Raw genomic sequence first — 27,320 nt, 5'->3', positions numbered from 1 at the left:
AGATAACCTAAGCCAGTGGTGGACATACTCATTAGTCAACAGAGCCAAATATCAACAGTACAACGATTGAAATTTCTTTTGAGAGACAAATTTTTTAAACTTAAAACTATATAAGTAGGTACACTGTTATTAATTTGATTAGAGGCCTAATGCACAAAATTCGTGCATGGTGGGGGTTTGTCCCACAGCCCAGCCTGCACTCTCTTCAATATGGGACTCCTTGAGGGATGTCCAACTGCCTGTTTAGGCAAAATCCTACCTGGATCGTGTCTAAACGGACAGTCGGACATCCCTCTCACAATGCAGCACTGCTGGCTCCCATCTGCTCACCTGCCTGCCTTCCTGATTGCCCCTAACGTCTTCTGCCTGCTAGCCTGATCACCCCTAACCACTCCCCTGCCAGCCTGATTGATGCCTAATTGCCCTCCTCTGCAGGTCTGGTCCCCCACCCCAACTGTTCTCCCCTGCAGGCCTGGGTCTCTCCCAACTGCCCTTCCCTGCAGGTCTGGGTCCCCACTAACTTCCTTCCTCTGCTGGCTTGGTCACCAATAAATAACCTCCCCCGCAGGCTTAATTGCCCCCAGCTGCCCTCCCTTGCAGGCCTGTTCCCTCCCAACTGCCCTCTCCTGCTGCCATCTTGTGGCAGCCATCTTGTGTCCACATGGGAGTAGCCACCTTGTGTGTTGGAGTGATGGTTAATCTGCATGTTACTCTTTTATTAGATAAGGTAGAGGCCTGGTGCACAGGTGGGGACTGGCTGGTTTGCCCTGAAGTATGTCCTGGATCAGGCTGGGGGTTCCCTTGGGGCATGGGGCAGCCTGGGCAAGGGGCATGTGATGGTTTGCAGGCTGGCCACGCCTCCCTCCTGCTCTCTGTGGCTGCAGCCATCTTGGTTGGATTTATTTGCATATTTGCTCCTTGTGAGTGTGGCTTGTAGGCATGGCTTATGGGTATAGCAGCGGAGTGATGGTTAATTTGCATATTATTCTTTTATTAGATAGTATTACGGTATTCCTAAGCTGGCCTTTCCTAAAAACTCAAGGGGCCAAAGAGCTGCATGTGGCTCGCGAGCAGCAGTTTGCTGACCACTGACCTAAGCAATATAATTTATTTTTCCTGTTTTAAAATAATACATGATGAAATAATAATATACATACTCTTTATCTTGCTTTTTTTGGCTTAGCACATGCTTGTGAGATTCATCTGTATTGTTATACATAGACAAAAGATGCTTACTTTAATGATATAAAGTATCCCATTGTCCAAACACACATAATGTATCTATTCTACTGAAAATTGGCATTTGAAGTGTTTCTGCTTTGAGGCTATTACAAACAATAATATCACATTCTTTTACAAATACAGTATACTTGCAGTTATGTACTTGTATTTCTCTAGGTATAGAGTAGAATTACAAGGTACAGGGTGTGTGTATATCCTCCATTTTACAAGATGTTAAACTATTATCAAAGTTTAGCTTCCAAACTATTTATCCATTTTTGTTATTGCAACTGACCATCCTGAGCTACTCTAGGAAATCATTCAATTTCACCAGACAAAATTATTAGCTCCAATTAGAACTTAGGTATTGTCTTAGTACATGGTCAATTATAAATGGCAGTTCCTACAATAATTATGAGAGTTCCTATTGCCCTATATTCTCATCAATACTTATCTAATATAGTCAGACTTCTTTATTTTGCTAGTCTGGTTAATATGTAATATCTCATTGTGGTTTTATTATTAAGTTTCCTGATTTGCTGAGCAACTTTTCAGACTTTTACCTGACACAAAAGTTTTGCTATTTGAAGTACCTATTTGTGTACTTTGCACAATTTCCAATAAGATTGTCTTTTTCTTCTTGATTTGTAGTTCTTTATACATATTTGGAAACTAGTCTTCTGACAGTTCTAAATCATCTTGCCTTCCATTCTTTTCATAGTGTCTTTTGATTACCTAGTGACCTAGTTTCCATTCTTTTTAAGTGTCTTTTGATGAATAGAAATTCTGAATCTTAATATAGCCAAATTTATCAATCTTTTATGATTGGGCTTTTTAATTCTTATTTAATAGAACTTCCTTATCTTGAATAGATATTTTTCTACTTTATCATCTGAAAGCTTTATATTTTGCCTCTTGCATTTAAGTCACAATATTATTTTTGCCATATATTAACTTCTTCAAAAATAGGCTTGGAAATTATTGAACAGAGTCTTTTTTCTTCTAAGATAACTATACGCTTTCTTGAGTATGAAACCTTACTATTTCTGCTCATTGGAACTAGAACTACAACACATATATGCATTTCCCCACATAAGTGTACTAGTGATGTGTTGTTTCTAAAGATTAGCCATCCTTTCCTTGTCTAATACTCAGCCAGCTTGGCATGCATGGAGGATTATAAACAGGTGGAACAGATCACCTGTGCAGATAAGATGTATTTCTTTATCCCAGAAGAAAGCAGAAAGACTATCCATTTACATGGATATTTAAATAAGCATATTGTATTGGTTGAATCCTACACTGTGTAAGAAATAGTATATTACGTGACTTTTTTGAATATACATATATTTACAGAATTTTTATACTACCAGAATGAGCCATTTTTAAAACTTTAAAATAAAAGTCAGCTATCCATATGCTACAGACAAGAAGAGGTGAAGACTTTTATATAGTCTATAAGTAGAATAATTATTATTCATTACTAGGTTACTACAATATACATACATGTGAACATGGTATATTAAAACATGATACATGGATTATACAGACAGAGAATGAATCAGTATTTTCAAGGATGTGTCAAAGTTTCAACAGCTACTTGTTTCTAGGATAATAAATTCATAGATATATATCCTGTGACCTTCCTATGATGTTATTTCAAAGATAATAATCCAAGATAGCAAAAGATTTATGTAAAAGAACATAGTAGCATTATTTTAATAGCAAAATAACTGGAAACAAAATATTCAAAGTGAGAGGAGGCTAAATAAATTATAGCATATCCATACAATCATTGCAAATAAATTCAGCTGAATGGCATGGAAAAACACCCTCAACAATAGTATATCAAGTGGGAAGAAAAAAAATACAAAATTATATACATAGCATGTTTCAAATTTGTGGGGAAAATATCAAAAAACAAAACATTCATATGCACAGGAAAAAAATCAAGAATATATACCAGTGTGTAAAGAGCCTGTTATGTCTGAGTGGTGGTATTTTTGTGTCTTTACTTTTTTTCTGTTTCCCAAATTTCTTCAATGAAAAGTATTTGTTTTATATTTAGGGTAAAATGTACTTTAAAAAACCAGGCATGCCTGGTCAATTAACCAGAGATGCAAACAATCTAAAAAACTTATTTGAATAGCATAAAAACCTCATATAATTTGTCAGTCCCAACTCTTAGAGAAAATATAAACAGAAAATAAGTACCTGTATTTCCTTTTTCAAACCATTGATTGAAGTTTAACTGTTTCTGTGGGGTTAGCAATCTAAAACATAGTACATATAATTTTTATATTATTTGCTAAGTTGATAAATTATTTCAGATACGAAAGCATTTTCTTATTTTTAAAAGTTACCTGAACTGCATAAAATTCTGTGAACTTTTAATAGCTGTAACATGTGAACATTTTGAGGGGTTATTCATAGCAGAGTCATTAAATATCTGAAGAAAAAAATAAACATTAGAATTTGATACATAAAACAATAAAAATGTTTGACTTGTCATGGCTATTTGGAGCTCTCCAAGAGCATCGTCACCCTGGTCATCACCATTATTTACTAGAGGCCCGGTGCACAAAATTCATGCATGGGTAGGGTCCCCTAGGCTTGGCCGGTGATCAGGGCCAATCGGGGCCTTCCAGCTGCTTGCCAGGGACTTCCTTCTGTGCTACCCCCTGGTGGTCAGCACACATCATAGTGAGCAATCAAACTTCTGGTCTCCCAGTCAAACTCCTGAGGGGATAATTTGCATATTAGGCTTTTATATAGACTGGAAGCCTGGTGCACAAATTTGTGCATGGGTGGGGTCCCTTGGCCTGGCTGGCGATAGGGGCTGGACCGGGGCCATCTTGCCCAGTCCTGATTGGGGCCAGCAGGCTGTGGGTAGGGATCAGGGGAGTTTGGCTGCCTACGGCAGGTTGGCCATGAGAGTGCACTGACCACCAGGAGGCAGCTCTTGCATTGAGCGTCTACCCCCTGGTGGTCAGTGCACGTCACAGAGACCTGTCATTCCATTGTTCGATTTGCATATTAGCCTTTTATTATATGATGCATTTAATATTTCATTTTTAACTTTAGATATTAATATCTAAACCACTGCTTTACTACTGTTTGTATTGTCTGTTTCAAGCCTTTAATTTTTCCTGAGTCACTAATTTTAAACAGTCTCTGATTTTTCTTATTTAACCAAAATGAAGATATTTTTATTTTAATAGAAAAGTTTATACTATTTCTTTCTGTTTTAACAGCCACTGGTCTTAATTTTATCATCTTGTACTTTCAGATTATAGAAAACCTGGTGCTTTAAGGAACACCTGTCTCTTAAAATACAAGTATTCTTTTGATGTCTATTTTAAACAATATACATTTTTATATACTAGTATGTCTCCTAATACAAGTACTAGTACAAGTATTTTAAGTATCTGTTTGCAGTAGATGCCAAGGTGTAACACTGAGTATGTACACTTCTATTTTTAATTAGTTCACTGAATCAGTCCTCCCACGTAGTTGTATAAAATTATATTCCCACTATCATTAACCTCACTAGATGTTGGCAATTATTTTGATGTCTGAAAATTGATAGGTGAACTCAGGCATCTCATTGGTTTAATTTGCACTTTCCTGTACTTCTGAGGTCAGCATCTTCTTATGTTTAGTGACCCTTATCCTTCCTTTTCTGTAAACTACCTTATCTTTGATCATTTCTTTTTCTTTTTTATTAATTTGTAAGAATTATTATGTATTTATTTGCATATTACTAATATACATTCTGGATATCAACCTCCTGCCCATTCTATCACTGTCTTTTTGTTGTTAATCCTCACCTGAGGATATTTTTTCCATTGACTTTTAGAGAGAGTGGAAGGGAAGGAGAGAGACAGAGAGAAACATTGATGTGAGAGACATCACTCACACATGCCCTGACCAAGGTCAGGGATTGAGCCTGCAACCAAGACATGTGCCCTTGATGGGATTGAACCATGACCCTTCAGTCCCAAGGCCAATGCTCTAGCTTAGGGGTGTCGAACTCAATCAGAGAAGGGGCCAAAATCTAAAATCCAGCCTAAATCGCGGGCCGAATGGTTTACTGAACAGTCATAAACTGTCATTGTGATGGAAACGCAGCAGAGTGCAGTGATGACAGCGCGGTGCGGGCCACATTGCAAGGCCTGTCGGGACGGATTTGGCCCTCGGGCCTTGTGATTAACACATGTGCTCTAGCAAATGAGAAAAACCAGCTAGGGCCCATCACTGTTTCTTATTTTGTTAACATTAGTTGTCATACAGAACTTTTTTATTTTGATGTAGTCCACTACTAAATTTGTCTTTTCTTGTTCCACATTTATAATTACTACATTTTGATAATATTTTAAAATGTTTTGGGATGTTCTGGAATTAGATAATGATGATGATTACACTACCTTGTGAATATACTAAAAACCACTGAATCATACTCTTTAAAATTGTGAGTTTTATGATATGTGAATTATCTCAATACCAAAAGTAAAAAGAGAAACATTTTGATATCTGGTAGGATGAGTGTCTCTACATTCTTTCAAAAGAGAAACAACCCACTATTTAAAATATATAGATATATATTTTTTACCTCTGTAGTCATTTATTAATCTGTTAATGTAGGGAATCACACTGATAGGTTTTTCTACATAACATTCCTTGGGAAAAATGAAGATAGCTTCTTTTTAGAATTGGTTTAGTTGTATTAATTGGTCAATTTTGATGAATATTGCAAATGAAAATTTAACTGAATTCTCTGTATGTTAGAACAAAGTTTGATAATTATGTTATTCAGATCCTCTACATCCTTACTTATTTTTTATCTTGATTTTTTTTTCCCTGTGGCAAAAACTGTAAGTTTTCTATCCTATTCAAAATCTACTTTCTTTTTGTGTTGATTTCAAAAACAAAAACAAAACTACCTATATTTCTCAACCACTCCCCAGATAGAGGTAGCCATATGACTAAGTTCTGGCCATTGAAACATTACTATAAGTTGTTTAAAGAGCTTCCAGGAAAGATCTTTAAAAATGGGGCTGAGCTCTGGCCAGGTAGCTCAGTTGTTTGAAGAATCATCCCAATATTCCAAGGTTGTGGATTCAATCCCTAGTTAGGGTACATACAGGAATCACCAATGAATACATAAATAAGTAGAACAACAAATCTATGGTTCTCTTTCTCATCTCCTCTCCCTCCCTCCCTCCCTCCCTCCCTCCCCCCCCCCTCTCTCTCTCTCTCCCCCCCTCTCACTCCCCCTCTCCCTCTCCCTCTCCCTCTTTAGCTCTCAAATCACACTCTAAAATCAATTAAACACACACACAATTTTTTTTTAAATGGGGCTGAATCAGCTAACCTTGATCTCCTTCTTCCCTGCCTAGAAGGCAGATATAATGGTAAAGTTGCAATAGTTAGCTTCTAATCATGATGTGACCTTGAGACAAAAGCTCAGCAGGAAAAGAAAGCATAGATGTAGCCTGAGAAATAATGAAATTGTGGAGATAGTGCTATTAGCCCTAATAAAGTGAACCTGTGTCACTGTAGAATTGCAACAGAAAAAGAAATGTTAATCTTGTTTAATGTTATTTCATGACTTGGTTTTATTGTATATTGTTTCACATGTAGCCAAATTCAGAGTCAGCACTGTTTTTGATAGAGCGGTCATGTTTTAACTATGGATTCAATTGCTTCTTCGAAGTTCTATCGATGTTTCCTTTATATATTTTGAAACTATCAGTTAGTGCACCATGGTTATGAGTTCTTGGTGAATTATTCTTTTAAAAATATGAAATATATTTATCCTTATTAATGTTTTTAAATCTTGAACTCTATTTTACATAGCATTGTTACATTTGGTTTGGCTTTGTCTGCATTTGCCTGGTGTATATTTTTCATCCTTTTATTTTCAGCCTTCATTTATCAAGTTGTTTCAGTTGTTCTGTTTTAATAGTATTTAGTTGTATTTTGTTTATACATTCCATAGAAGCACCTATGTCAGATTTTTATTATTACTGATTTGTTCAAAACTAATTTTGGCACCTTATTTGTTTTTTATTTAAAATGCTTTCTAGTGCCTGCCTGGCATAGCTCAGTGGTTGGATTTTGACCCATAAACCAGGAGGTCATGGTTTGAATCGGAGTCAGGGCATATGCTGAGGTTGCAGGCTCAGTCCCCAGTGTGAGGATGCAGGAAACAGCCGATCAATGATTCCCTCTCATCATCGATGTTTCTCTTTCTCTCCCTCTCCCTTCTTTTCTAAAATCAATTTTAAAAATATATTTAAAAAAAATAAAATGCTGCCGAAGCCGGTTTGGCTCAGTGGTAGAGCATCAGTCTGCGGACTGAAAGGTCCCAGGTTCGATTCCGGTCAAGGGCATGTACATTGGTTGCGGGCACATCCCCGGTAGGGGGTGTGCAAGAGGCAGCTGGTTGATGTTTCTCTCTCATCGACGTTTCTAGCTCTCTATCTCTCTCCCTTCCTCTCTGTAAAAAATCAATAAAATATATTTAAAAAAATAAAAAAATAAAATGCTGTTTTATTTTCCCTCCCATTCCTGACTTCTGTTGGACTAATTTTCTTCATTTCATCTTTTTTTTCTGTTGTTTTAAAACTTATACATTCCATATATCTACTGTTGGTTACCCTTAAATGTTTAACATATGCATAAATTTATATTTTTCCAGCAATATATTGAATTAATCAGTTTTTGTACCTTCTCCTTTCTTCCAACCCTGAATAAAAAAAGAATTGAGTACACTAGTTTCCCTCATTTATTTTTCACCTTCATCCCATATTGGATATCATCTAGAATTTTAGTAGCTTATTTTTAAATTTCTAAAATTAATACATATTTAAAATTAATGTTTCACTAATTACTTTGGTCACCACTACCCCTATATTTGTGTGTATTAATTATGAGTTAATGGAAAGTAATTATATTTTAATTGAGAATTTCCTTCTGTACTATTTTCAGGAAGAATGAAGGAAAAGAGATGTGCCACACCAGAAGTTAGCTTTCTGAGTGGTGTGCTTCTTTTTCTTTATGCAAATCAAGAATCACCCAGAGCACCACCTCTCTCTAACCCAAGCTCCTATATTCACTGCTTCTACCTGTGTTTCCCCGAAAATAAGACATCCTCCGAAAATAAGACCTAGCGCATGGAAAGATAAGACATCCCCTGAAAGTAAGACCTAGCGCAACTTTGGGAGAAAAAGTTAATATAAGACACTGTCTTATTTTCGGGGAAACGGTACCTAGAGACAGTAATCCCATTGCTGACACCTGGCCAAGGGCAGAAGGATTATGAGATGAACAAATGTTAATGAAACTAACACCTACTAAAGTAATCCAATCAATTGCCTGATTCATTGCTCTCAGCTCTATAACTTCAATAACAGTATTCTATGAAAATCCTGGGCTACAAGTTCCCTCTTCAATCCAATCCTGTTTTCATCCTTCAGAAATATCTCAGTTTTTGGTCTACTGGGTACAGGGCTTGGTATCTTATCTAATAAAAGAATATTGATCATATGCAAATTGACCATACTTCTGCTACACCCACAAGCCACATCCACCAGCCAATCAGAGCAAGTATACAAATTAACCCCAACCAAGATTGCTGCGGCCACAGAGAGCAGAAGGGAGGTTTGAATAACCCAGGCAATGGGAAGAAGCCAAGCTTTCTGCCTGCCCTAGCTGGCCTAAGCCTCCACTCCAGGCTACAAAGTTTCAATTATAGAAGGTAAACAAATCCAAACAGAAATGGCGGCAGCCACAGAGCAAGCAAAAGGCTTGGCTCCGCTCCAGGCTACAAAGTTTCAATTGTAGAAGATACATAAATCCCAGATACTCCACCTGGGTTGCCAAAGGGCGAAGGGCGTGGTTGGCCTACAAACCACCACAGGCCCCTCACCCAGACCGCCCCACACCCCAAGGGAACTCCCACCCTGATCTGGGACACACTTCAGGGCAAACCAGCTGGCCCCCACCTGTGCACCAGACCTCTATCCTATCTAAAAAAAAAAAAAAAAGAGTAATATGCAGATTGACCATCACTCCAACACACAAAAGCTTGCCCCTATGTGGTCAAAGATGACTGCCCACATGTGGACACAAGATGGCCACCACAAGATGGATAGCAGAGAGGGCAGTTGGGAGAGACCAGGCCTGCAGGGAGAGCAGTTAGGGGTGATCAACCCTGAAGGGGAGGGCAGTTAGGGGTGACCAGGTCAGCAGATGAGGGAAGTTGGAGGCAAACAGGCTGGCAGGGGAGCAGTTAGACATCAATCAGGCTGGCATGGGAGTGGTTAGGGGGTGATCAGGCTGGCAGGCAGAAGCGATTAGGGGCAATCAGGCAGGCAGGCAAGAGAGTAGTTGGGAGCCAGCAGTCCTGAATTGTGAGAGGGATGTCCCAGTTTGGAGAGAGTGCAGGCTGAGTGAGGGACACAACCACCCCCTCCCCCGTGCATGAATTTCATGCACCAGACCTCCAGTCTTAAAATATTTTTTCTATTATTTTTATGAGTATATGAGAAGGCTACAATATATGCTCAGGCTGCCCTGTTGAAACTCTTTTAAGTTTTTTTATATCCTGAGGTTGTACTAATGGCCAATCCTATATATAAAAGCCTAATATGCTAAGTGTCCAGTCATCCAGTTGGCTGTTCAACTAATCAAAATGTAATATGCTAATGGTATCCTAAGGCTGCTCAACTGCTCAGGGGCAGACAGTCAATGGTCAACCAGTCACTATGACGTGCACTGACCATCAGGGGACAGATGCTCCAACTAGTAGGTTAGCTTGCTACTGGGTCTGACCAATCGGGATCAAGTGAGATGGGCTGGACACACCCTGGCACTCTCCTGTGGTCCTTCCCCAGCTGGCCAACCTCCCATGTCTCTCCCCAGCCCTGATTGTGCACCAATGGGGTCCCTCAGCCTAGCCTGTGCCCTCTCACTATCTGGGACCCCTCAGGGGATGTCAGAGATCTATTTTTGGCCCTATACCAGAATGACCGGTTGCTATGACATACAATGACCACAAGGGGTAGACACTCAACACAGGAGCTGCCCCTTGGTGGTCAGTGCACTCCCACAGGGGAAGCACCGTTCAGCCAGAAGCCGGGCTCATGGCTGGCAAGTGCAGTGGCAGTGGCAGGAGCCTCCCCCGCCTCTGTAGCAGTGTTAAGGATGTCCAATTGCTGGCTTAGGCCCACTCCACAGAATTGGGCCTAAGCCAGCAGTTGGACATCCCCTAAGGGCTCTTGTACTGCAAGAGGGCATAGGCTGGGCTGAGGGATCCTTCTCCCTCAATGCACGAAATTTATGCACCAGACCTCTAGTAAAATATATTTATAACAGCCGAAACCAGTTTAGCTCAGTGGATAGAGTGTCAGCCTGCGGACTGAAAGGTCCCAGGTTCCATTCTGGTCAAGGGCATGTTACCAGGGTTGTGGGCACATCCCCAGTAGGAGGTGTGCAAGAGGTAGCTGATCAATGATTCTCTCTCATCAATATTTCTAACTCTCTATCCCTCTCCTTTCCTCTCTGTAAAATATCAATAAAATATATTAAAAAATATATATATATATACACACATACATATATATATGTGTGTGCGTGTGTATGTGTGTGTGTGTATATATGTATATATATGTGTGTTATATATATATATTTATAACACAAATACAGACACACAAACACACAGCATGTCCTAAATAATGCAAGCATTTAATTTATATTATTAAAAAAGAAATACCTACCTGCATATTATTTTCTTTCTGTTTGGAGTCAACACTGGCAAGCTTTGACTGCTTCATAGAACTATCTTCTTTTTTATCTAGGTTATTAAATTATACAACTTCAAATAATTTCCAGAGATAGACTCAAATATCATACCCAACATTTAACCTAACCTTGTAATTTAAAAAAAGTTACATGAATACTTAATTTAAATTAAAATATAGAATTATGAAATTATTATACAAATCTTAATTCCTCACTATATAATAGCTATTACAATAACCATGACTGTAAAATGAAAACCAGCTGGTAAAACTACATCTTTATAATGGGGAACCAAAGACAGAGCAGTAATATTAGTGACCAGGAGGCAATAATAGCCAATGTACTTACCTAATATAATTATAGATCTACGAATGAATCATGATTCAAATATCTCTGTGACTAAGTCACAAATATCATTAACACAAGTCAGCTACCCACTTAATAAGACAACTTCTCAAATAAAAAATATATAATTATCCACCTTCCTCTGATAGCTGTGCAACCAAATCAGAACACTATAAAAGGCATGTCTTGTTTGCTCTCAGAAAAAATCAAAGTGGTCCTTTCCTGAGTTGATAGGTTTCTAACAGTTTGTTCTTGGTTATATCAAATGATAACTAAAATTTCTTCTTTCTATTTCTTCTTTTAGGTGTTTGCAAAGAAAACTAAGTATTTGAAAATAAACAGATACTGTACCTATAACTCTTGGTTCTGAAGATAAAATATTTATTGGTCTGACTAATTTCTGAGATTCATTTGGAAGAAATAATTGACTTTTCTGTGAGGTTTTATTCAATATAAATACATGTTCATCTTTTTCAAAAATTCTAAAGGGAAAAGTAAATCACATTAAGTATTTGTGAAGTAAGAAATTAACATATATTGACAGAAGGAGACTTGACTTTGGGTGATAAACACATAATACAATATACAGATTATGTATATTGTATGAATTGTACACCTGAATACTAATTTATTAACCAATGTCACCTCAATAAATTCAATAAAAATTAGCATATATTAAAGCCAGAAGAGATACTTAGATGAGATAGTTAAAACTCCTTATTTCACAGATAAAACTGAGTTCCAGAGAACTTAACAAATCTACCCAATATTATTAAATTACTTATTAGTGTCACAGCTAAAACACACATTTCCTGATTAAGTCCAGTGCTCTTCTCATTATATCACATTCTCATTTTTTAAAACACAATAATTTTAACTCTAAATGTGTCAAAAATATTTTAAACTAAAATGTCCTATATAATAAAAGCCTAATATGCTAAGCGTCTGGTCATCCAGTTGGCAGTTCAACTAAGCAAAGTATAATATGCTAATGATATGCTAAGGTCACTCAACTGCTCACTATGATGTGCACTGACCACCAGGGGGCAGAAGCTCTGACTAGTAGCTTAGCTTGCTGCTGGGGTCTGGCCAATCAGGACTCAGTAAGATGGGCCAGACACACCCTGGAGCCCTCCCCGCAGTCCCTCCCCAGCTGGCCAACCTCCTGCATCCCTCCCCAGCCCCGATTGTGCATCCAGTGGGGTTCCTCAGTCTGGCCTGCACCCTCTGGCAATCTGGGACCCCTCAGGAGATGTCCAAGAGCTGGTTTTGGCCCAATTCTGCAAGCTAGGTCAAGAGACCCCACTGGTGCACAAATTAATGCACCAAGCCTCTAGTAATATTTCTAAGTAGCATGCTTTAGATTTTGAAATACTTCAAACTTTAAAAAGATTTAGAAATAATCAACTAGCATGAATACAGAAACCATTAAAGCAACATTATGATCATAAGTATTTTAAGTTTTTTACTGGAAGAGCAATTTCACTGAATATTTTCTAAGTAAAATTTTTAAATATTGATTAAATAATTAAAATATTACTTGATAATAACTATAAAAATCTATATTATATAAAATGACTAGTTTTTAAGTTCCTCTCAATATAGAGAATTTTCATATTAAAGATTTATCAATAGCCTGGCCAACGTGGCTCAGTAGTTGAGTATCAACCTATGAACTAGGAAGTCACAGTTCAATTCCTGGTCAGGACACATGCCTAAGTTTCAGGCTTGATCCCCAGTGTGGGGCATGCAGAAGGCAGCTAATCAATGATTCTCTCTCATCATTGATGTTTCTCTCTCTTTCCCTCTCCATCTATGAAATCAATAAAAATATATTTTTAAAAATTTGTCAATAAAGTGAGATTCTGTACATTTACTATATTTTTCTAATCAATTTGATTACAAAATTAAAGACACATTACTATGAATGTGATACATGGGAGAAGGGGATCAAGAAAAAAGATCTAAGAAAGTGGGATCAGGAAGATTAATTTGGGAGAGGAGTATGTTGAAAATTAGTATAAAAGCAATGGAGACATAGGAAACTTAAGAAGAATGAAAAAAATCAAAGTCTAAAATTTGAGATATATATACACACACACACACACACATACACACACCCCAATATATATATATATATATATATATATATATATATATATATATATATATATATATATATATATATATCACACTGGGGCTCAAGCCTGAAACTCAGGCATGTGCCCTGACCAGGAATTGAACTGTGACTTCCGAGTTCATAGGTTGACACTCAACTACTGAGCCACATTGGCCAGGCTATTGACAAATCTTTAATATGAAATTCTCTATATTGAGAGGAACTTAGAAACTAGTAGTCATTTTATATAATATAGATTTTGATAGTTATTATCAAGTAATACATGCTTTACCTTAAATAAGCAAATGAGAAAAATAGAAAGTTTATCAGACATAGCAATAGTAATACATGTTTTTTCATCACACAATAACAGACAAAATCAATCTTTTTTTAAACGCCTCCAGCACTGATGTCTATTTTATCACCATTAGGATGAATGTCAAGGAAACATATGATGCCACAACTCAGTAGCATTTTGGCTAATCTTCACTCTCTCTGGCAAAGGAAGAACTGTTCAAGCTGGTGACAGGATGATAAAAAGGTAAGTACGTTGCTGCTCCTACTATTTTTCCCACTGCTGAGTCATCATGGAAAACTGGATGAAATATACAACTGACAGGTTAAAGAACAGTGAATATGCTGCTGCTATCCCATTTCTCTTTACAAATTATCCTTGGCTGTACTAAATAACAAGCAAATTTGAAAATCAGTCCATAATATTTAAGGTAAAATTAATATTTTCATAAGAAATTAATAGAAAATAGCATGCACAAAATATGAATATAGGATCTGTATAAATATTAGTAGTTTGGGATAAAATATAGAATAAAATTGTTAGATGCAGAATACTTGTTCACATAAAATACCATTTTAAAGTTTACCTATACCTTTCTTTCAATTCCTTTCTTTTTTCTATATTTTTATTGTTCTCTTCCAATTTCTTAGTTTCATAAAATCTTGTAATCTGCTAAAAATAAAAATGATAAAGCAAAATAAAATAATTACCTGCAAAGTATTAAGGAACATGTTTTATCTTAACTAATAAATATGATTTTTTTCTATATTACCACAAGATTTATATTGTGGGGTATATTAGCTATTGTTTAGTGAAAGTTGCCAAAGCAAGGTAAAATTAACAATAAATCCTAACCCTTTAATTTTTCCTTACAACTCCATTTGCAAACCTAGATCTCATTGAACTTACACCTTTTAAAATTTTTTTATTTTTTATTTATTTATTGACATTTACACTTTTTAAAAAAAGGACAGTTAGAAGCAAAGTAGACAGATTCCCTACTTAGAGACATAATTTCCATAAACTTTAAAGGAAGCCAAATGATATTACTTATCTTGAACCTCATACCTATGAATGATCAACATACTATATAACACAACTTTTAGAAAATTCGCTATTAAATTTTTCTCAAAATTTGGAAAATTTTAGACTTTGATTTTTTTTTTTTTTTACATACTTGTCAACGAAAGCCACATTTCAATAAATGGCACTAAAATATATATTCAAAAGCCCAGACTGGTAGGCTCAGTTGGTAGGAACATTGTCCCATGCATTGAAAGATGGCAGGTTGGATTCCTGTCAGGACCCATACCCAGGTTTCGGGTTAGGTCCCCCAGTCAGGGTGTGAATATGAGGCAACTAATCAAGGCTTCTCTCTCTCTCTCCTCCTTCCTCTTTCTAAAATCAACTTTAAAAATGTACTCAAGAAACTATCATGTACCATCAATCTTAAAGGTTAAACTAGCTCTAGCCTAGCTCTATAAAGAATATAGTTATACATTTTCAAAATTAAGTTCTTTAAACCATTTATTGTCTTGTTCTCTTTTAATGCCTTTAAATTTTCATTATTAAGCTAGATGATATTTTTTCATCATTTTCTTCCTCAGCCCCCAAAGAAAGTTAAACCAAATCAAGAGTTAGTCCCCAAAATCTAGAGTTGGATATACTCAATACCTATATTTTTACTCCAAAGGAATCTGAGGCAAATAAATTATCATATGCCCTTGTCCATATTTAGGCTCTTTAGAAATAGCTCTTCTAAGACTTTAAAGTAATGTACCATTACACTTATACATTTATATATATAATATATACCTGGTTTAAATATTTAATTTCTATTTCCACTTCATCGACTTCTTTCTTCAATTCACATGAAATTTTGGAAAAATTGTTGGCATGTCTAAGAATATCTTGTGTTCTACATCTCAAATTAACACTTAATATGTTAAGGAACTATGTTATGCAAACAGATTTTACATCAGAAATAATATCATATAACATTCATATATACTTATATTCCACAATAAACAATAATTAATATTACTAACAGTACATGAAAAAAGAATATAAACATCTGTCAAACTGACAAAGAAAATTTATTGTTTATCTATGTTATATATTGAGCTTAAAAATAACATTTTAGCCCTAACCAGTATGGCTCAGTAGATAGAGCATTGGCCTGCAGACTGAAGGGTCCATGTTCTAGTCAAGAGCATCTACCTTGATTGCAGACTTGATCCTCAGCCCTGGTCAGTTAGTGTATGTGTGAGAGGCAACCAAATCGATGTGTCTCTCTCTGTGTGTTTCTCCCCTACCCCCCTGCCCGCTCCCTTCCACTCTCTCAAAATCATTCTCTGGTAAGGATTAACAACAACAAAACACATTTCATCCAAAATACTTAAGATTTTTTTCTTTCAGTTAAGTATTTTTACAGTGTGCTTTTGTGTTTTTGTTTTTTTTAACCCAAGTTCATCATGTCATTTGGCATGACTAATAATATACAACCAACTCAGGCTCAAATCTAACTTCCGGTGTTTCTGCATTACTTATTTTTTTTCCAAAGTCAACATTAAAAATACACTTTTTTCTTGCTCTGTAAGGTTCATCAGTGTACCCTGCAGAACTCAGAAGATAACTAGAACTTGTATCTGGATTTTCTGCTTGAACTAAATTTATAACCAATTTCAGCTGTTACTAGGCATTCTGCATGGTTATTAGCTACTACAATTTCCTAAGTTACTCTATAATTTATTTAGGAGAATTTAAAAATAAATAGGACAGTAAAAAACTCCAGAGAAAATCTGTCAGGCCTTTTCTATTCTGCCTTAAAATATGACTTGTATGAACAAAAAATTTCAGATGAACATTATTTATAATGCAATGCCATTATCAACAGTATCAATTTAAATTTTAAGATGTAGACATTTAAATCATCTCCCTACCTGTAACATCTCTTCTTGTTTGCCATGCATTCATACAACTCATCCCTCCTACATCCAACTCCCTAAAACCCACTGTACCTTCTGCATCTACCAACCTCTGCCCTTTCCCATTGAGAAGTTAAAACTTAAATGGGCAGCAGATGATCAACCAAAAACAGAAAAAGCTAAAACCCAAACATGGAGAGAGCAAGCAGCAAAGGAATAAAAGGGTAATTGAGGATGAAGCAGGATGAAGAAAGGTAGAGTACAGGGATAAAGTAGACTTAGTACAAACAGTGGAGTTATAATCTGATAGGGAAACATATAAAGGATTGTGGAGGTTGGAAGAGGATTAAAGTTCCAAGTTCATCACCAGGCAAGATCTTGACAAACAAATGAGATTTAGACCAATTAAGAATTACTTAAGCATCTAATACAATGCCACTGTATCAGAATATTTGCCTACACATCTCCCTCACTACCAAAAGCTCCTTGCAAGAAAGCTCTGTATCTTCTTGTTACTGCCTGACACAGGCAGATACCTAATGAATTTCTATAGGTGATTGAATGATTGTGACTCCACCTCCTTACGGCTTTCCATCCTAACAAGTTAGAATCAACTGATGTAATTGAAATTCTTCCTTTGGTAAGACAGAGCAAGATGACTTTTTCATTGGTTTGGTTGCTAAGACATACCATTTAAAGCCAGATACATATTGCACTTCATTCTCATTAAAATTGCCTCTTCTAATGACATGCACATATATAAAAACTAATCCCAGATGAACTTTAAAGTAAATTCTAAATTTTTTTAATTAAACATAAAATAAACCCATGTGATTCTCACCAAAGAAACACAATAACAATTAAAATACAGAAATAATACTTATCTAATAAAAATTCTAAGTAGAAATACTATTGTGGATACATATGCAATGTCCATTTAGTAAGTGATGGGAAGGGAGCAGGCACTGAAAAACAAAGTTGTATTTTAGATTGAGTTATTATTTTAATTATGAAGATGCCACTATTAAAACAATATATAATAAAAATATTAATACCTAGAAATTCCATAAAAATAGTTTCATTCATTTTTAGTTGTTCAGTACATGCCAACACTCTGTTTTTAATTTCTTCATGTTCTCTTTTCTTCTCATAATATTCATGTGAAAGGGGTGCTTCTGAGTATTTTAGTTGATATTGCTTCAAAACATCTTTATATTGACATACATAACCATGGTACATTTTTCTGTTAAAATTTTTTTAAATGATGTCATTATCACAGAGTATATTTTAAAACTGTCTATCATTTGTTAAAGTCTACTAAATTAAGCATAAAAGGCAAGTCAAATATCTACTTATCCCTGCTTCCCTAAATACCATTTGTCTTTCAGATTTTCCTTAACTCCATCACACTTTCAAATTTTTCTTCACTACCTGAGTTATTCACTTCTTAATACACTTCTACTTAATTTTCATTCTCACCATTCTGATGAAACTACCTTCCAAAGGTCACCAATGAGTTAATTTGTCAAACTCCATATCTCTTTAGCTCTTTCCAATTGACATTACAGAATCTGGTTCTTTTTTTAAATATATTTTTATTAGCTCTTTTAGAGAGAGAGGAAAGGAGAGGGAGAGAGAAATGTTGATGTGAGAGTGAAACATCAATGGGCTACTTTCTGCATTCCTCCCTCACCCCACCAGAGATTGAACCTAAAACCCCGGGATGTGCCCTGACAAGGAACCACACTATCAACTTTTTGGTGCATGAGATGACATCCAATCAACCGAGCTACACTGGGCAGTGTACAACCTGGTTCTTTTGATCACTTCTTGAATTTCTATTCCTCCTGAGTTACGAGTCTCTATTCTCCCCAGATCAGCTACTTCTGTAACTACAACTTTTAAATCTTCTTCAACTATCTAAGCCAAAATTATTACATAGTCATGTTCTATGTGTTAGAACATGGTTTCACATGTTCTGGTTTCATAATCATTTTGGTATACTTCAAAACTATTTTAGAACCCTAATCAGTTTGGCTCAGTGGATAGAGTGTTGGCCTGTGGACTCAAGGGTCCCAGGTTTGAAACCAGTCAAGGGCATGTACCTTGGTTGTGAGCACATCCCCAGTAAAGGGTGTGCAGGAGGCAGCTGATCCATGTTTCTCACTCATCAATGTTTCTAACTCTCTATCCCTCTCCCTTCCTCTCTGTAAAAAAATCAATAAAAATATATTTTAAAAAACTATTTTAGAAAGAAAATGTCAGCACTGTTTGGAACTTCATTCCAACACAGGTAGAGGTAAGTAGTCATCTATTTAGGTACAAGTCTTGAGTGAGACAGTTAATTCTTGCAAGATGACATTAACTCTTCCTTCTTATTTGACATTTGCTTGCTCTACAGTAGGGGGTCAGTGACTATGACCTATGGGGCAAATCTAATCTGCCACCTGATTTTGTATGGCCTATTAGCTAAAAATGCTTTGTTTTTGTTTTGTTTTGTTTTTAACATTTTTATTTTTATTTATTTATTTTTTTTAATATAAAATATATTTTATTGATTTTTCACAGAGAGGAAGAGAGAGATAGTTAGAAACATCGATGAGAGAAATCATCGATCAGCTGCCTCTTGCACACCCCCTACTGGGGATGTGCCCGCAACCAAGGTACATGCCCTTGCCCGGAATCGAACCCGGGACCTTTCAGTCCGCAGGCCGACGCTCTATCCACTGAGCCAAACCGGTCCCGGCTTTTTAACATTTTTAAATGACTAGAAAAATAAAAAGTATAATAATATTTCATGACACATTAAAGTTATATAAACTTCAACCCTAGCCTGTTTGGCTCAGTGGATAGAGCATCGACCCATGGACTGAAGGGTCCCACAAGGGCAGGTACCTCAGTTGCAGGCTCAATCCCCATCCTGGCTGGGGCTCATGTAGGAGGCAACCAATCGATGTGTCTCTCTCACATCAATGTTTCTCTCTGTGTGTCTCTTCCCATCCCTTTCACTCTCTCTAAATATCAATGAAAAAATATCCACTAACAAAAAAAAAAGTTATATAAAATTCAAACTGTAATTTCCATCAACCAAGTTTTATTGAAATAGTCATTTATTTCTATAATGTCTCAAGTTGCTCTTGTACCCAACAGCAGAGTTCAGTAGTTACAACAGAGACTGTGTAGCCCACAAAGCCTAAAATATTTATTATCCTCTTTCTACCCAATTCTTATAAAATACTTAGCTTCAAGAATTAATACTCATAGAAAATATCCTAAAAATATATAATCCTCATGTTGCTCAAAATTTTGTAAATTTTATAAATTAAGCCATACTATATGGGGAAATTATTTAAAAACCAGTGCATGAAATTCTTACATGGTGCATAAAATTCGTGCACAGGGGTGAGGGGTGTCTATCAGTCCGGCCTGCACCCTCTCCAATCTGGTACCCCTCAAAGGATATCCAACTGCCAGTTTACAGGGATTGGGCCTAAACTGGCAGTCAGACATCCCTCTCACAATTTGGGACTGCTGCTCCTAACTGCTCACCTGTCTGCCTGCCTGATTGACCCTAACCACTCTACATGCTGGCCTGCTCGCCCCCAACTGCCCACCCTCCCCCTGCCAGCCTGATCACCAACTGTACCCCCTGCTGGTCTGCTCACCCCCAACTGTCCTCCCTGCTAGCCTGGTCACTCCCAATGCTCCCACCCCACTAGCTGATCACCCTCAACTGCCATCCTATCCTGGCCTGATCACCCACAACTGCCCTCCCCTCTTCATCTCTAACCAGCTCTACATTGGCCCCATCACCGTGGCTTTGCCGAAAAGAACATCCAGAAGGTCTCCCAGTCTAATTAGCATACTACCCTTTTATTAGTATAGATAGAGACCTGGTGCATGGGTGGGCAGTGGCTGGTTAGCAAGAAGGGTGTCTCAGATCAGGGTGGGGGTTCCCTTGGGGCATGGGGCGGCTTGGGCGAGGGGGCTATGGTGGTTTGTAGGCGGACCATGCCCCCATGAGGTGAGGGTCTCTGCTGGGATGCCTGGCCAGCCTGGGTGAGGGGTTGATGGCTGTTTTCAGGCTGCCCATGCCCCCCAGCAGGGTCTCTTACTCCATGGGGGTGTGGCCAGCCTGGTAAGGGGCTGAGAGCCATTTTCAGGCTGGCCATGCCCTCCAGCAATCAAGGCTCCCAGCCCCTTCTTTCCGCCCCCCCAGCCCCTCCTTAAGCAGAGGCCAGGGTAGTCTGGAAACTTGGCTTCCTCCATTGCTGGGGGAAACCAAGCCTCCTACTCACTCTAGCTCTATGGCCGCAGCCATCTTTGTTGTGTTAATTTGCATACTCGCTCCTGATTGGCTGGTGGGCGTAGCGAAGAAATGGTTAATTTGCATGTTCCTGTTTTATTAGTGTAGATACTATAATGGTTATCTGTAAGAAGGTAACTATAAAAACATAAATTGCTTGTATAGTAAGAAAAAAAGTAGAGCTAATAACCTTGTACTAGCAAGTCTGAATCTTGAGAATGTTTTAATTTCTTAATATTACTAAATTCTGTTTCCTTTAAGCAGATAAAGCAGTTGAGCCCAAACAAGCTCCTATTCTTCTAAATGCATAATTGCTAATTAAGTTGTAATTTAGGGAAATGGTCCAGGGAGGAGGGAAATTACCTGTAAGGAAACTGAGTCTGAGACTCCAGTTTCTGATGAGATTAGCATACGACATCTATCCTGTTCATATTACATATTCCTGCCCACTTTTCTAACATACTCTGTATAGGAACTATGACAGAGCCCAGCATAGATAAGTCATGATTCAAGAAGAGTCATTACTATCTTATCAGCATCTCATTATCAAGCCACCATAACCTTGAAATGTATCTGTGAGCAGCTGTGCTTTATCTTAATTTACTTTGTGCATTCCTGCTTTTACTATAATGTTAATGTAATTTGGTTTTATGTGTTATTTGGTATGATTTAATAGATTATTTTTAGGTCCAGAAGCACTAAAAAATGTTTCCGTATAAATTGATGGTAACTGCTTCTTCACTTGACACCATTTCAGCTTATGACGGATTTCAGAAGAATGAAATTTTTGGGTTGCGGGTAAAACTTGTATTCCAAATTTTTCATAAGCTAAATCTACAGTTAACTATTCTCACAGATGTTTGCTTGTAACAATTCAGTCATAACTGAAGCACTGTTAATTGAAGCACTCTGCTATAGTAATTGCTATTGATAGTTTCTGTTTAAGGACATATGTAAATAAATCCAGGGTTTGATAGAGCTATATAACAAATAGGTAGGCCTTTAGTGGCACCACAAGAGTCAAAAACAAGGCTTTACTTGGCCAGAGGGAAGGAGTGAGGACTAGGTGAAGGTGGGAAAAGATGGGGAAAATGGAGACATCTAGAATAGTATAAACAATGAAAATAAAGTTAAATAAAAAAAAAAAAACTACCCCCCACTGTACAAAATTTCTACATTCTTACAAAGCATACCCTATTAATACTTACAGGAATGATAAGCTTAAACATAGGTACTTGCTCTGGCTGGTACAGGTCAGTGGTTAGAACATCAGCCTGCTTACCAAAGGATCTCAGTTTCTATTCCTAATCATGGGCACATACTTGGGTGCAGTTTTGACCCCTGCCACAGTCAGGGCATGTGTGGGAGGCAACCAATCAATGTGTCTCTCTCACATCAATGTTGTTGTTGTTTTTTTTTCCTCTCTCTCTTTCTGGACCTTCCCCTTTCCCCATCCCTCCCTTCCACCCACTCTAAAAATCAATGGACAAAATACCCTCGGACAAGGTTTAACAAAATAAAAGCATTTATATATTGTACTTGTCTTTTTCAAGTGTTTCTTGATAAACAGAGAATCGGTCCTTCATATAGTCTTCATATTTATGAAAAACATCACATGTTGGCTTCCAGCTAAGAAAAAAAATATTATAATCAGCATCTCAGAATGATAAATGAATTGTTAGAGATAATGAAAATAAATGCAACCATTTAAAAATAAACAAGTTTTTCCCTTCCTAGAGAAAACAAGTTTACATCAAGAAAAATAGTCCCATCTCCCATCATCACTACCATCCTTCATGCAATTATACATATGCTCAAATATCATTATCTGTTAAGCTAAATAATAAAAGTGTAACATGCAAATTGACCAAATGACTGAACAGCAGAACGACTGTCTGGATGACCTTCTGGATGACCATGCTATGACACACACTGGCACCAGGCTAGTCAACGCGGGTATAATGCGATTAGTGGGGGGGTAGGTGGGCCCGCCATCACCCCACGATCACCCCACAGAGGGATGCCCTGGTTACCTGGCCAGCAGTGTCTGCAGGGCTCCCGAACTGCAAGAGAGCACAGGCCAGGCTGAGGGACTCTTCCCAAGTTCACAAATTTCATGCACTGGGCCTCTAGTTTTTACATAAAACCCGTTTTGGAATCATGACTAGGGAAGCAGCAATTGTAATGTAATGTGAATGGACTGTGTATATTCTCCTATGGCATATCTTCTGCAACACTGCAACATCTGGCTTTCTTTCTCATCATACTTCTAAGGTCTTGGCAAAGAAATTATTTTGAAGTTAGCATTCAAAGAGCTAGGATAAGGGCTAAAGAGAGGTTTTTTCTTCTTTGAAATTTAAAAAGTCAGGTTGTTACACCCTCCTGAACTAGGCCAAAATGAATTATAAATGAATTATAAAATCAGATGGTAATAGCAAAATAAATATTCATCTTATACATTTTTATTACATGACTCAAAGAGTGTTACCAATGTGAAAAATCTAAAATTAGCATATATCATGGCAGCCTCCATTCTAAGTATTGTTCATATATTTTCTCTAGCTCTTCTTTCTAATCTTTTTAATTTTTTCAGATTCAAAAAGTATAAATGCCCACTAGAAAGCACAGAAAATCAATCCATATAGTTTCAACACTGAAAAATAACTACTATTATTGTTTTAATAAATTGTTTCCTTTTGCCTTTTGTATCATTTTAGGGTGTTTTTCTTTTTAATCTGCATGTAGTCATCTTTATCCATTTCCTATATGATTTCTACCTTTGGTGACATATTTGGAAAAGTTTTCTCTCAAAGATTATGTTGTCATCTATATTTTCTTCTAGAACTATTATGAATTCATCTTTAACATTTACATTTCTAAACCAGCATGCTGACATGATAAACTAGAGGTGGTCATGGTATTAAACTCAACAGATGCTACTAACTGTCCTCAGAACCCAGCAGAGATGAAATTGTACTATAAAGTACAATACATCTTGAATACAGGTTCTCTGGAAAAAAAAAAAAAAAAAATCAGTTCTTTCCCAGCACCCATTGCAGTTAGTTGATGGAGTTAGCATTCAGAGAGCTAGAATACTACTGGTAATGGAAACTACTGGTAAAAATCATTACAATAAAACCTAAATCAAAAATATATTTAGAAGTTCAACAAGATGTATTTTTTATAGATCAAATAGCCAAAAAATTTAAATTACTAATTCCTGTGTTAGCAAGGGTTTGAGGAAATAGAAATTCTCATACATTGTTGGTGGAAGTATAAAATTAGTATAAACTTTTTGGAGAGCAGTTTGACATTATCTATCAAACGTTTAAATATGCATGCATATTCTTTGATTTAGCAATTTCACTTGTAGAAGTTCATCCTATAGCAATAGGTCTATAAATGTGAAAGGATACCTGGACATGTTGCTTATAATATGAAAAAACTGAAAACAATATAGATGTCTATTAATAGAAGAATGGTTAAATACCCACATCAATACTAAAAATACTGTGGAGCTCATAAAAAGTGAAGCCTATAATAATTACATATACAATACCATTTACATTACATATTGTTAAATTCAAAAAACTAGTTGAAGAATAAATATGGTATACACCCATCTTTGTAAAAAGAAAAGGTATGTAGATAGATGTGCATTAAGTATTCTATAAAACAGCCGAAGCCGGTTTGGCTCAGTGGTAGAGCGTCGGTCTGCAGACTGAAAGGTCCCAGGTTTGATTCCGGTCAAGGGCATGTACATTGGTTGCGGGCATAACCCCAGTAGGGGGTGTGCAAGAGGCAGCTGGTCGATGTTTCTCTCTCATCGACGTTTCTAACTCTCTATCTCTCTCTCTTCCTCTCTGTAAAAAATCAATAAAATATATTAAAAAAAAAAAAAGTATTCTATAAAACAGCAGAACGACCAGTCACTATGACATGCACTAACCACCAGGGGGCAGATTGTCAACACAGGAGCTGCCCCCTGGTGGTCAGTGAGCTCCCCCAGGGGGAGCACCCCTCAGCCAGAAGCCCAGATCATGGCTAGCAAGCACAGCGGTGGTGGCAGGAACCTCTGCCACTTCCACAGCAGCACTAAGGATGTCTAACTGATGGCTTAGACAAGGAGCAAGCTTAAGCTGTCAGTGAGACATCCCCCCAAGGGCTCCTGGGATTGCGAGAGGGCACAGGCCAGGCTGAGGGACCCTCCCCCCAAGTGCACGAATTTCATGCACGAGGCCTCTAGTATGTAACAATGTTTAAAACTTATTAAAAAGATCTGAAAGGGCCAGTGTGGCTCAGTAGTTTGATCATTGAACCATGAACCAAGAAATCACTGTTTGATTCCCGGTCAGGGCCATGACCAGGTTTCAGGTTCAATGTCAAGAATTACTATGATTTTTTATTTTTTTTTAAGTAATGAGGTATAAACCAAAAGAGCTTATTAAAATTTTGAAAAAAATATTTTAAAACAAATATGAATTTAAAATATAGTACTTAATACAAAGACAATGATCCACACAAAATGAACTATAAAAAACTTAACAATTTCCTTTTTTTTCCATATATATTTTTTCTTAATTTAATAAATCTTTATTGTTCAATTATTACTGTTCTTCTTTTTTCCCCCCCATAGCTCCCCTCTACCTGGTTCCTACCCCACCCTCTGCCCTTACCTTCCCCGCACTGTCCTCATCCAGAGGTGTATGATTTTTGTCCAGCCTTTTCCCTCACCCCTCACACCCCTTTACCCCCCGAGAATTTTCAGTCATTTCTATGCCCCTGATTCTATCATATTCACCAGTTTATTTTGTTCATCAGATATTTTTATTCACTTGATTTTTAGATTCACTTGTTGATAGACATGTATTTGTTGTTCATAATTTTAATCTTTACCTTTTTCTTCTTCTTCCTCTTCTTAAAAAATACCCGTCAGCATTTACTATAATACTGGTTTGGTGGTGATGTACCCCTTTAGCTTTTTCTTATCTGTGAAGCTCTTTATCTGCCCTTCAATTCTGAATAACTTTGCTGGGTAATCTTGGTTGTAGGTTCTTGCTGTTCAGCACTTTGAATATTTCTTGCCACTTCCATCTGGCCTGCATATTTTCTGTTGAGAAACCAGCTGACGGTTGTATGGGTGCTCCCTTGTAGGTAACTATTTTTCTCTTGCTGCTTTTAATATTCTCGCTTTGTCTTTTGCTCTTGGCATTTTAATTATGATGTGTCTTGGTGTAGTCCTCTTTGGATTCCTTTTATTTGGGGTCTGTGCACTTCCTGGACTTGTAAATCTATTTCTTTCACCAGGTAGGGGAAGTTTTCAGTCATTATTTCTACAAATAAGTTTTCAGTATCTTGCTCTCTCTCTTCTGGCACCTCCATAAATTGGGTGTTGGTACTCTTGAGGTTGTCCCAGAGGCTCCTTACACTATCTTCAAATTTTTGGATTCTTTTTTCTTTTCCAGTTGAGTGTTTTTTACTTCTTTGTATTTCAAATCTTTGACTTGATTCTTGTGGTCCTCTAATCTGCTGTTAGGTCTTTGTATAATATTTTTTATTTCAGTCAGTGTATGTTTAATTTCTAGTTGGTCCTTTTTCATATCCTTGAGGGTCTCACTAAATTTATAGGCCTTTTCTAGGAAATTCTTGAAAAATCTTATTAGCATGGTTTTGAACTCTATATTCAGTTGTTTTGCTTTCCTCCATTTCTTTCATTTGTGATGTTTGTCTATGCATTTCTGCTGCTTCCCTGTGTTGTTAGAGTAGCTTTGTGTGGTAGGTGTCCTATATGGCCCAGTGGCTCAGCCTTCCCAGTTACCTAAGGTGGACACTTTTGGTGCACCTTTTTGTGGACAGTCTGCACAGCCTTGTTGTAGTTAAGCCTTGGTTGCTGTTGGTATCACTGGGAGGAATTGACCTCCAGGCCAGTTGGCTGTGAGGATCAGCTGTGTCTACACTGGGAGAACTTCTGTGCTGGAGACACCCTTATGGAGAAGACTCACAAAAGCCTCTGTACTCAGCTTGGATGAGGCAAAATCTCAGGATGGAGCATGCAGCCTTGGCTTCCCGTTAGCCCTGCTCTTTGAGGCTCCTGGGTCTCAGTGTCCCTCAGTAATCGCTGCAAGCACCTCTGAGAGAAAGCTGCCCTTGAGCTTCGCCTGCAGCCAGACAGTCCAGTTTCTCCCTGAATGAGTCTTATTTCCCAGAAACTCGCCTGGAACTGGAGTTCAGGGCAGTTGAGAGCTGCAGTCTCCCTCCTGCTTTAGAAAGCCAACCACACATTTAGCCACCTGTGCACTC

General features: G+C 37.3%; 1 protein-coding gene across 1 annotated transcript in view; it reads right to left on the bottom strand.

The window, feature by feature from the left end:
- The window catches only part of CUNH14orf39 (chromosome unknown C14orf39 homolog), a 44,008-nt gene that overhangs the window by 11,433 nt on the left and 5,255 nt on the right, over window positions 1-27,320 (bottom strand). Inside the window, exons 4-12 of the mRNA XM_036459708.2 lie at window positions 22,560-22,649; window positions 17,770-17,957; window positions 17,637-17,679; window positions 15,603-15,723; window positions 14,380-14,459; window positions 11,725-11,855; window positions 11,004-11,080; window positions 3,585-3,670; window positions 3,436-3,494 (exon numbers count right to left, since the gene is read on the bottom strand). Of these exons, the coding sequence (XP_036315601.1) occupies window positions 3,436-3,494; window positions 3,585-3,670; window positions 11,004-11,080; window positions 11,725-11,855; window positions 14,380-14,459; window positions 15,603-15,723; window positions 17,637-17,679; window positions 17,770-17,957; window positions 22,560-22,649 (875 nt within the window). The remainder of the gene's footprint in view (window positions 1-3,435; window positions 3,495-3,584; window positions 3,671-11,003; window positions 11,081-11,724; window positions 11,856-14,379; window positions 14,460-15,602; window positions 15,724-17,636; window positions 17,680-17,769; window positions 17,958-22,559; window positions 22,650-27,320) is intronic.

This window comes from Pipistrellus kuhlii, unplaced genomic scaffold (assembly GCF_014108245.1).
Source record: "Pipistrellus kuhlii isolate mPipKuh1 unplaced genomic scaffold, mPipKuh1.p scaffold_m20_p_1, whole genome shotgun sequence".
Lineage (NCBI taxonomy): Eukaryota > Metazoa > Chordata > Mammalia > Chiroptera > Vespertilionidae > Pipistrellus > Pipistrellus kuhlii.
This window is presented reverse-complemented; position numbering and strand designations above follow the sequence as displayed.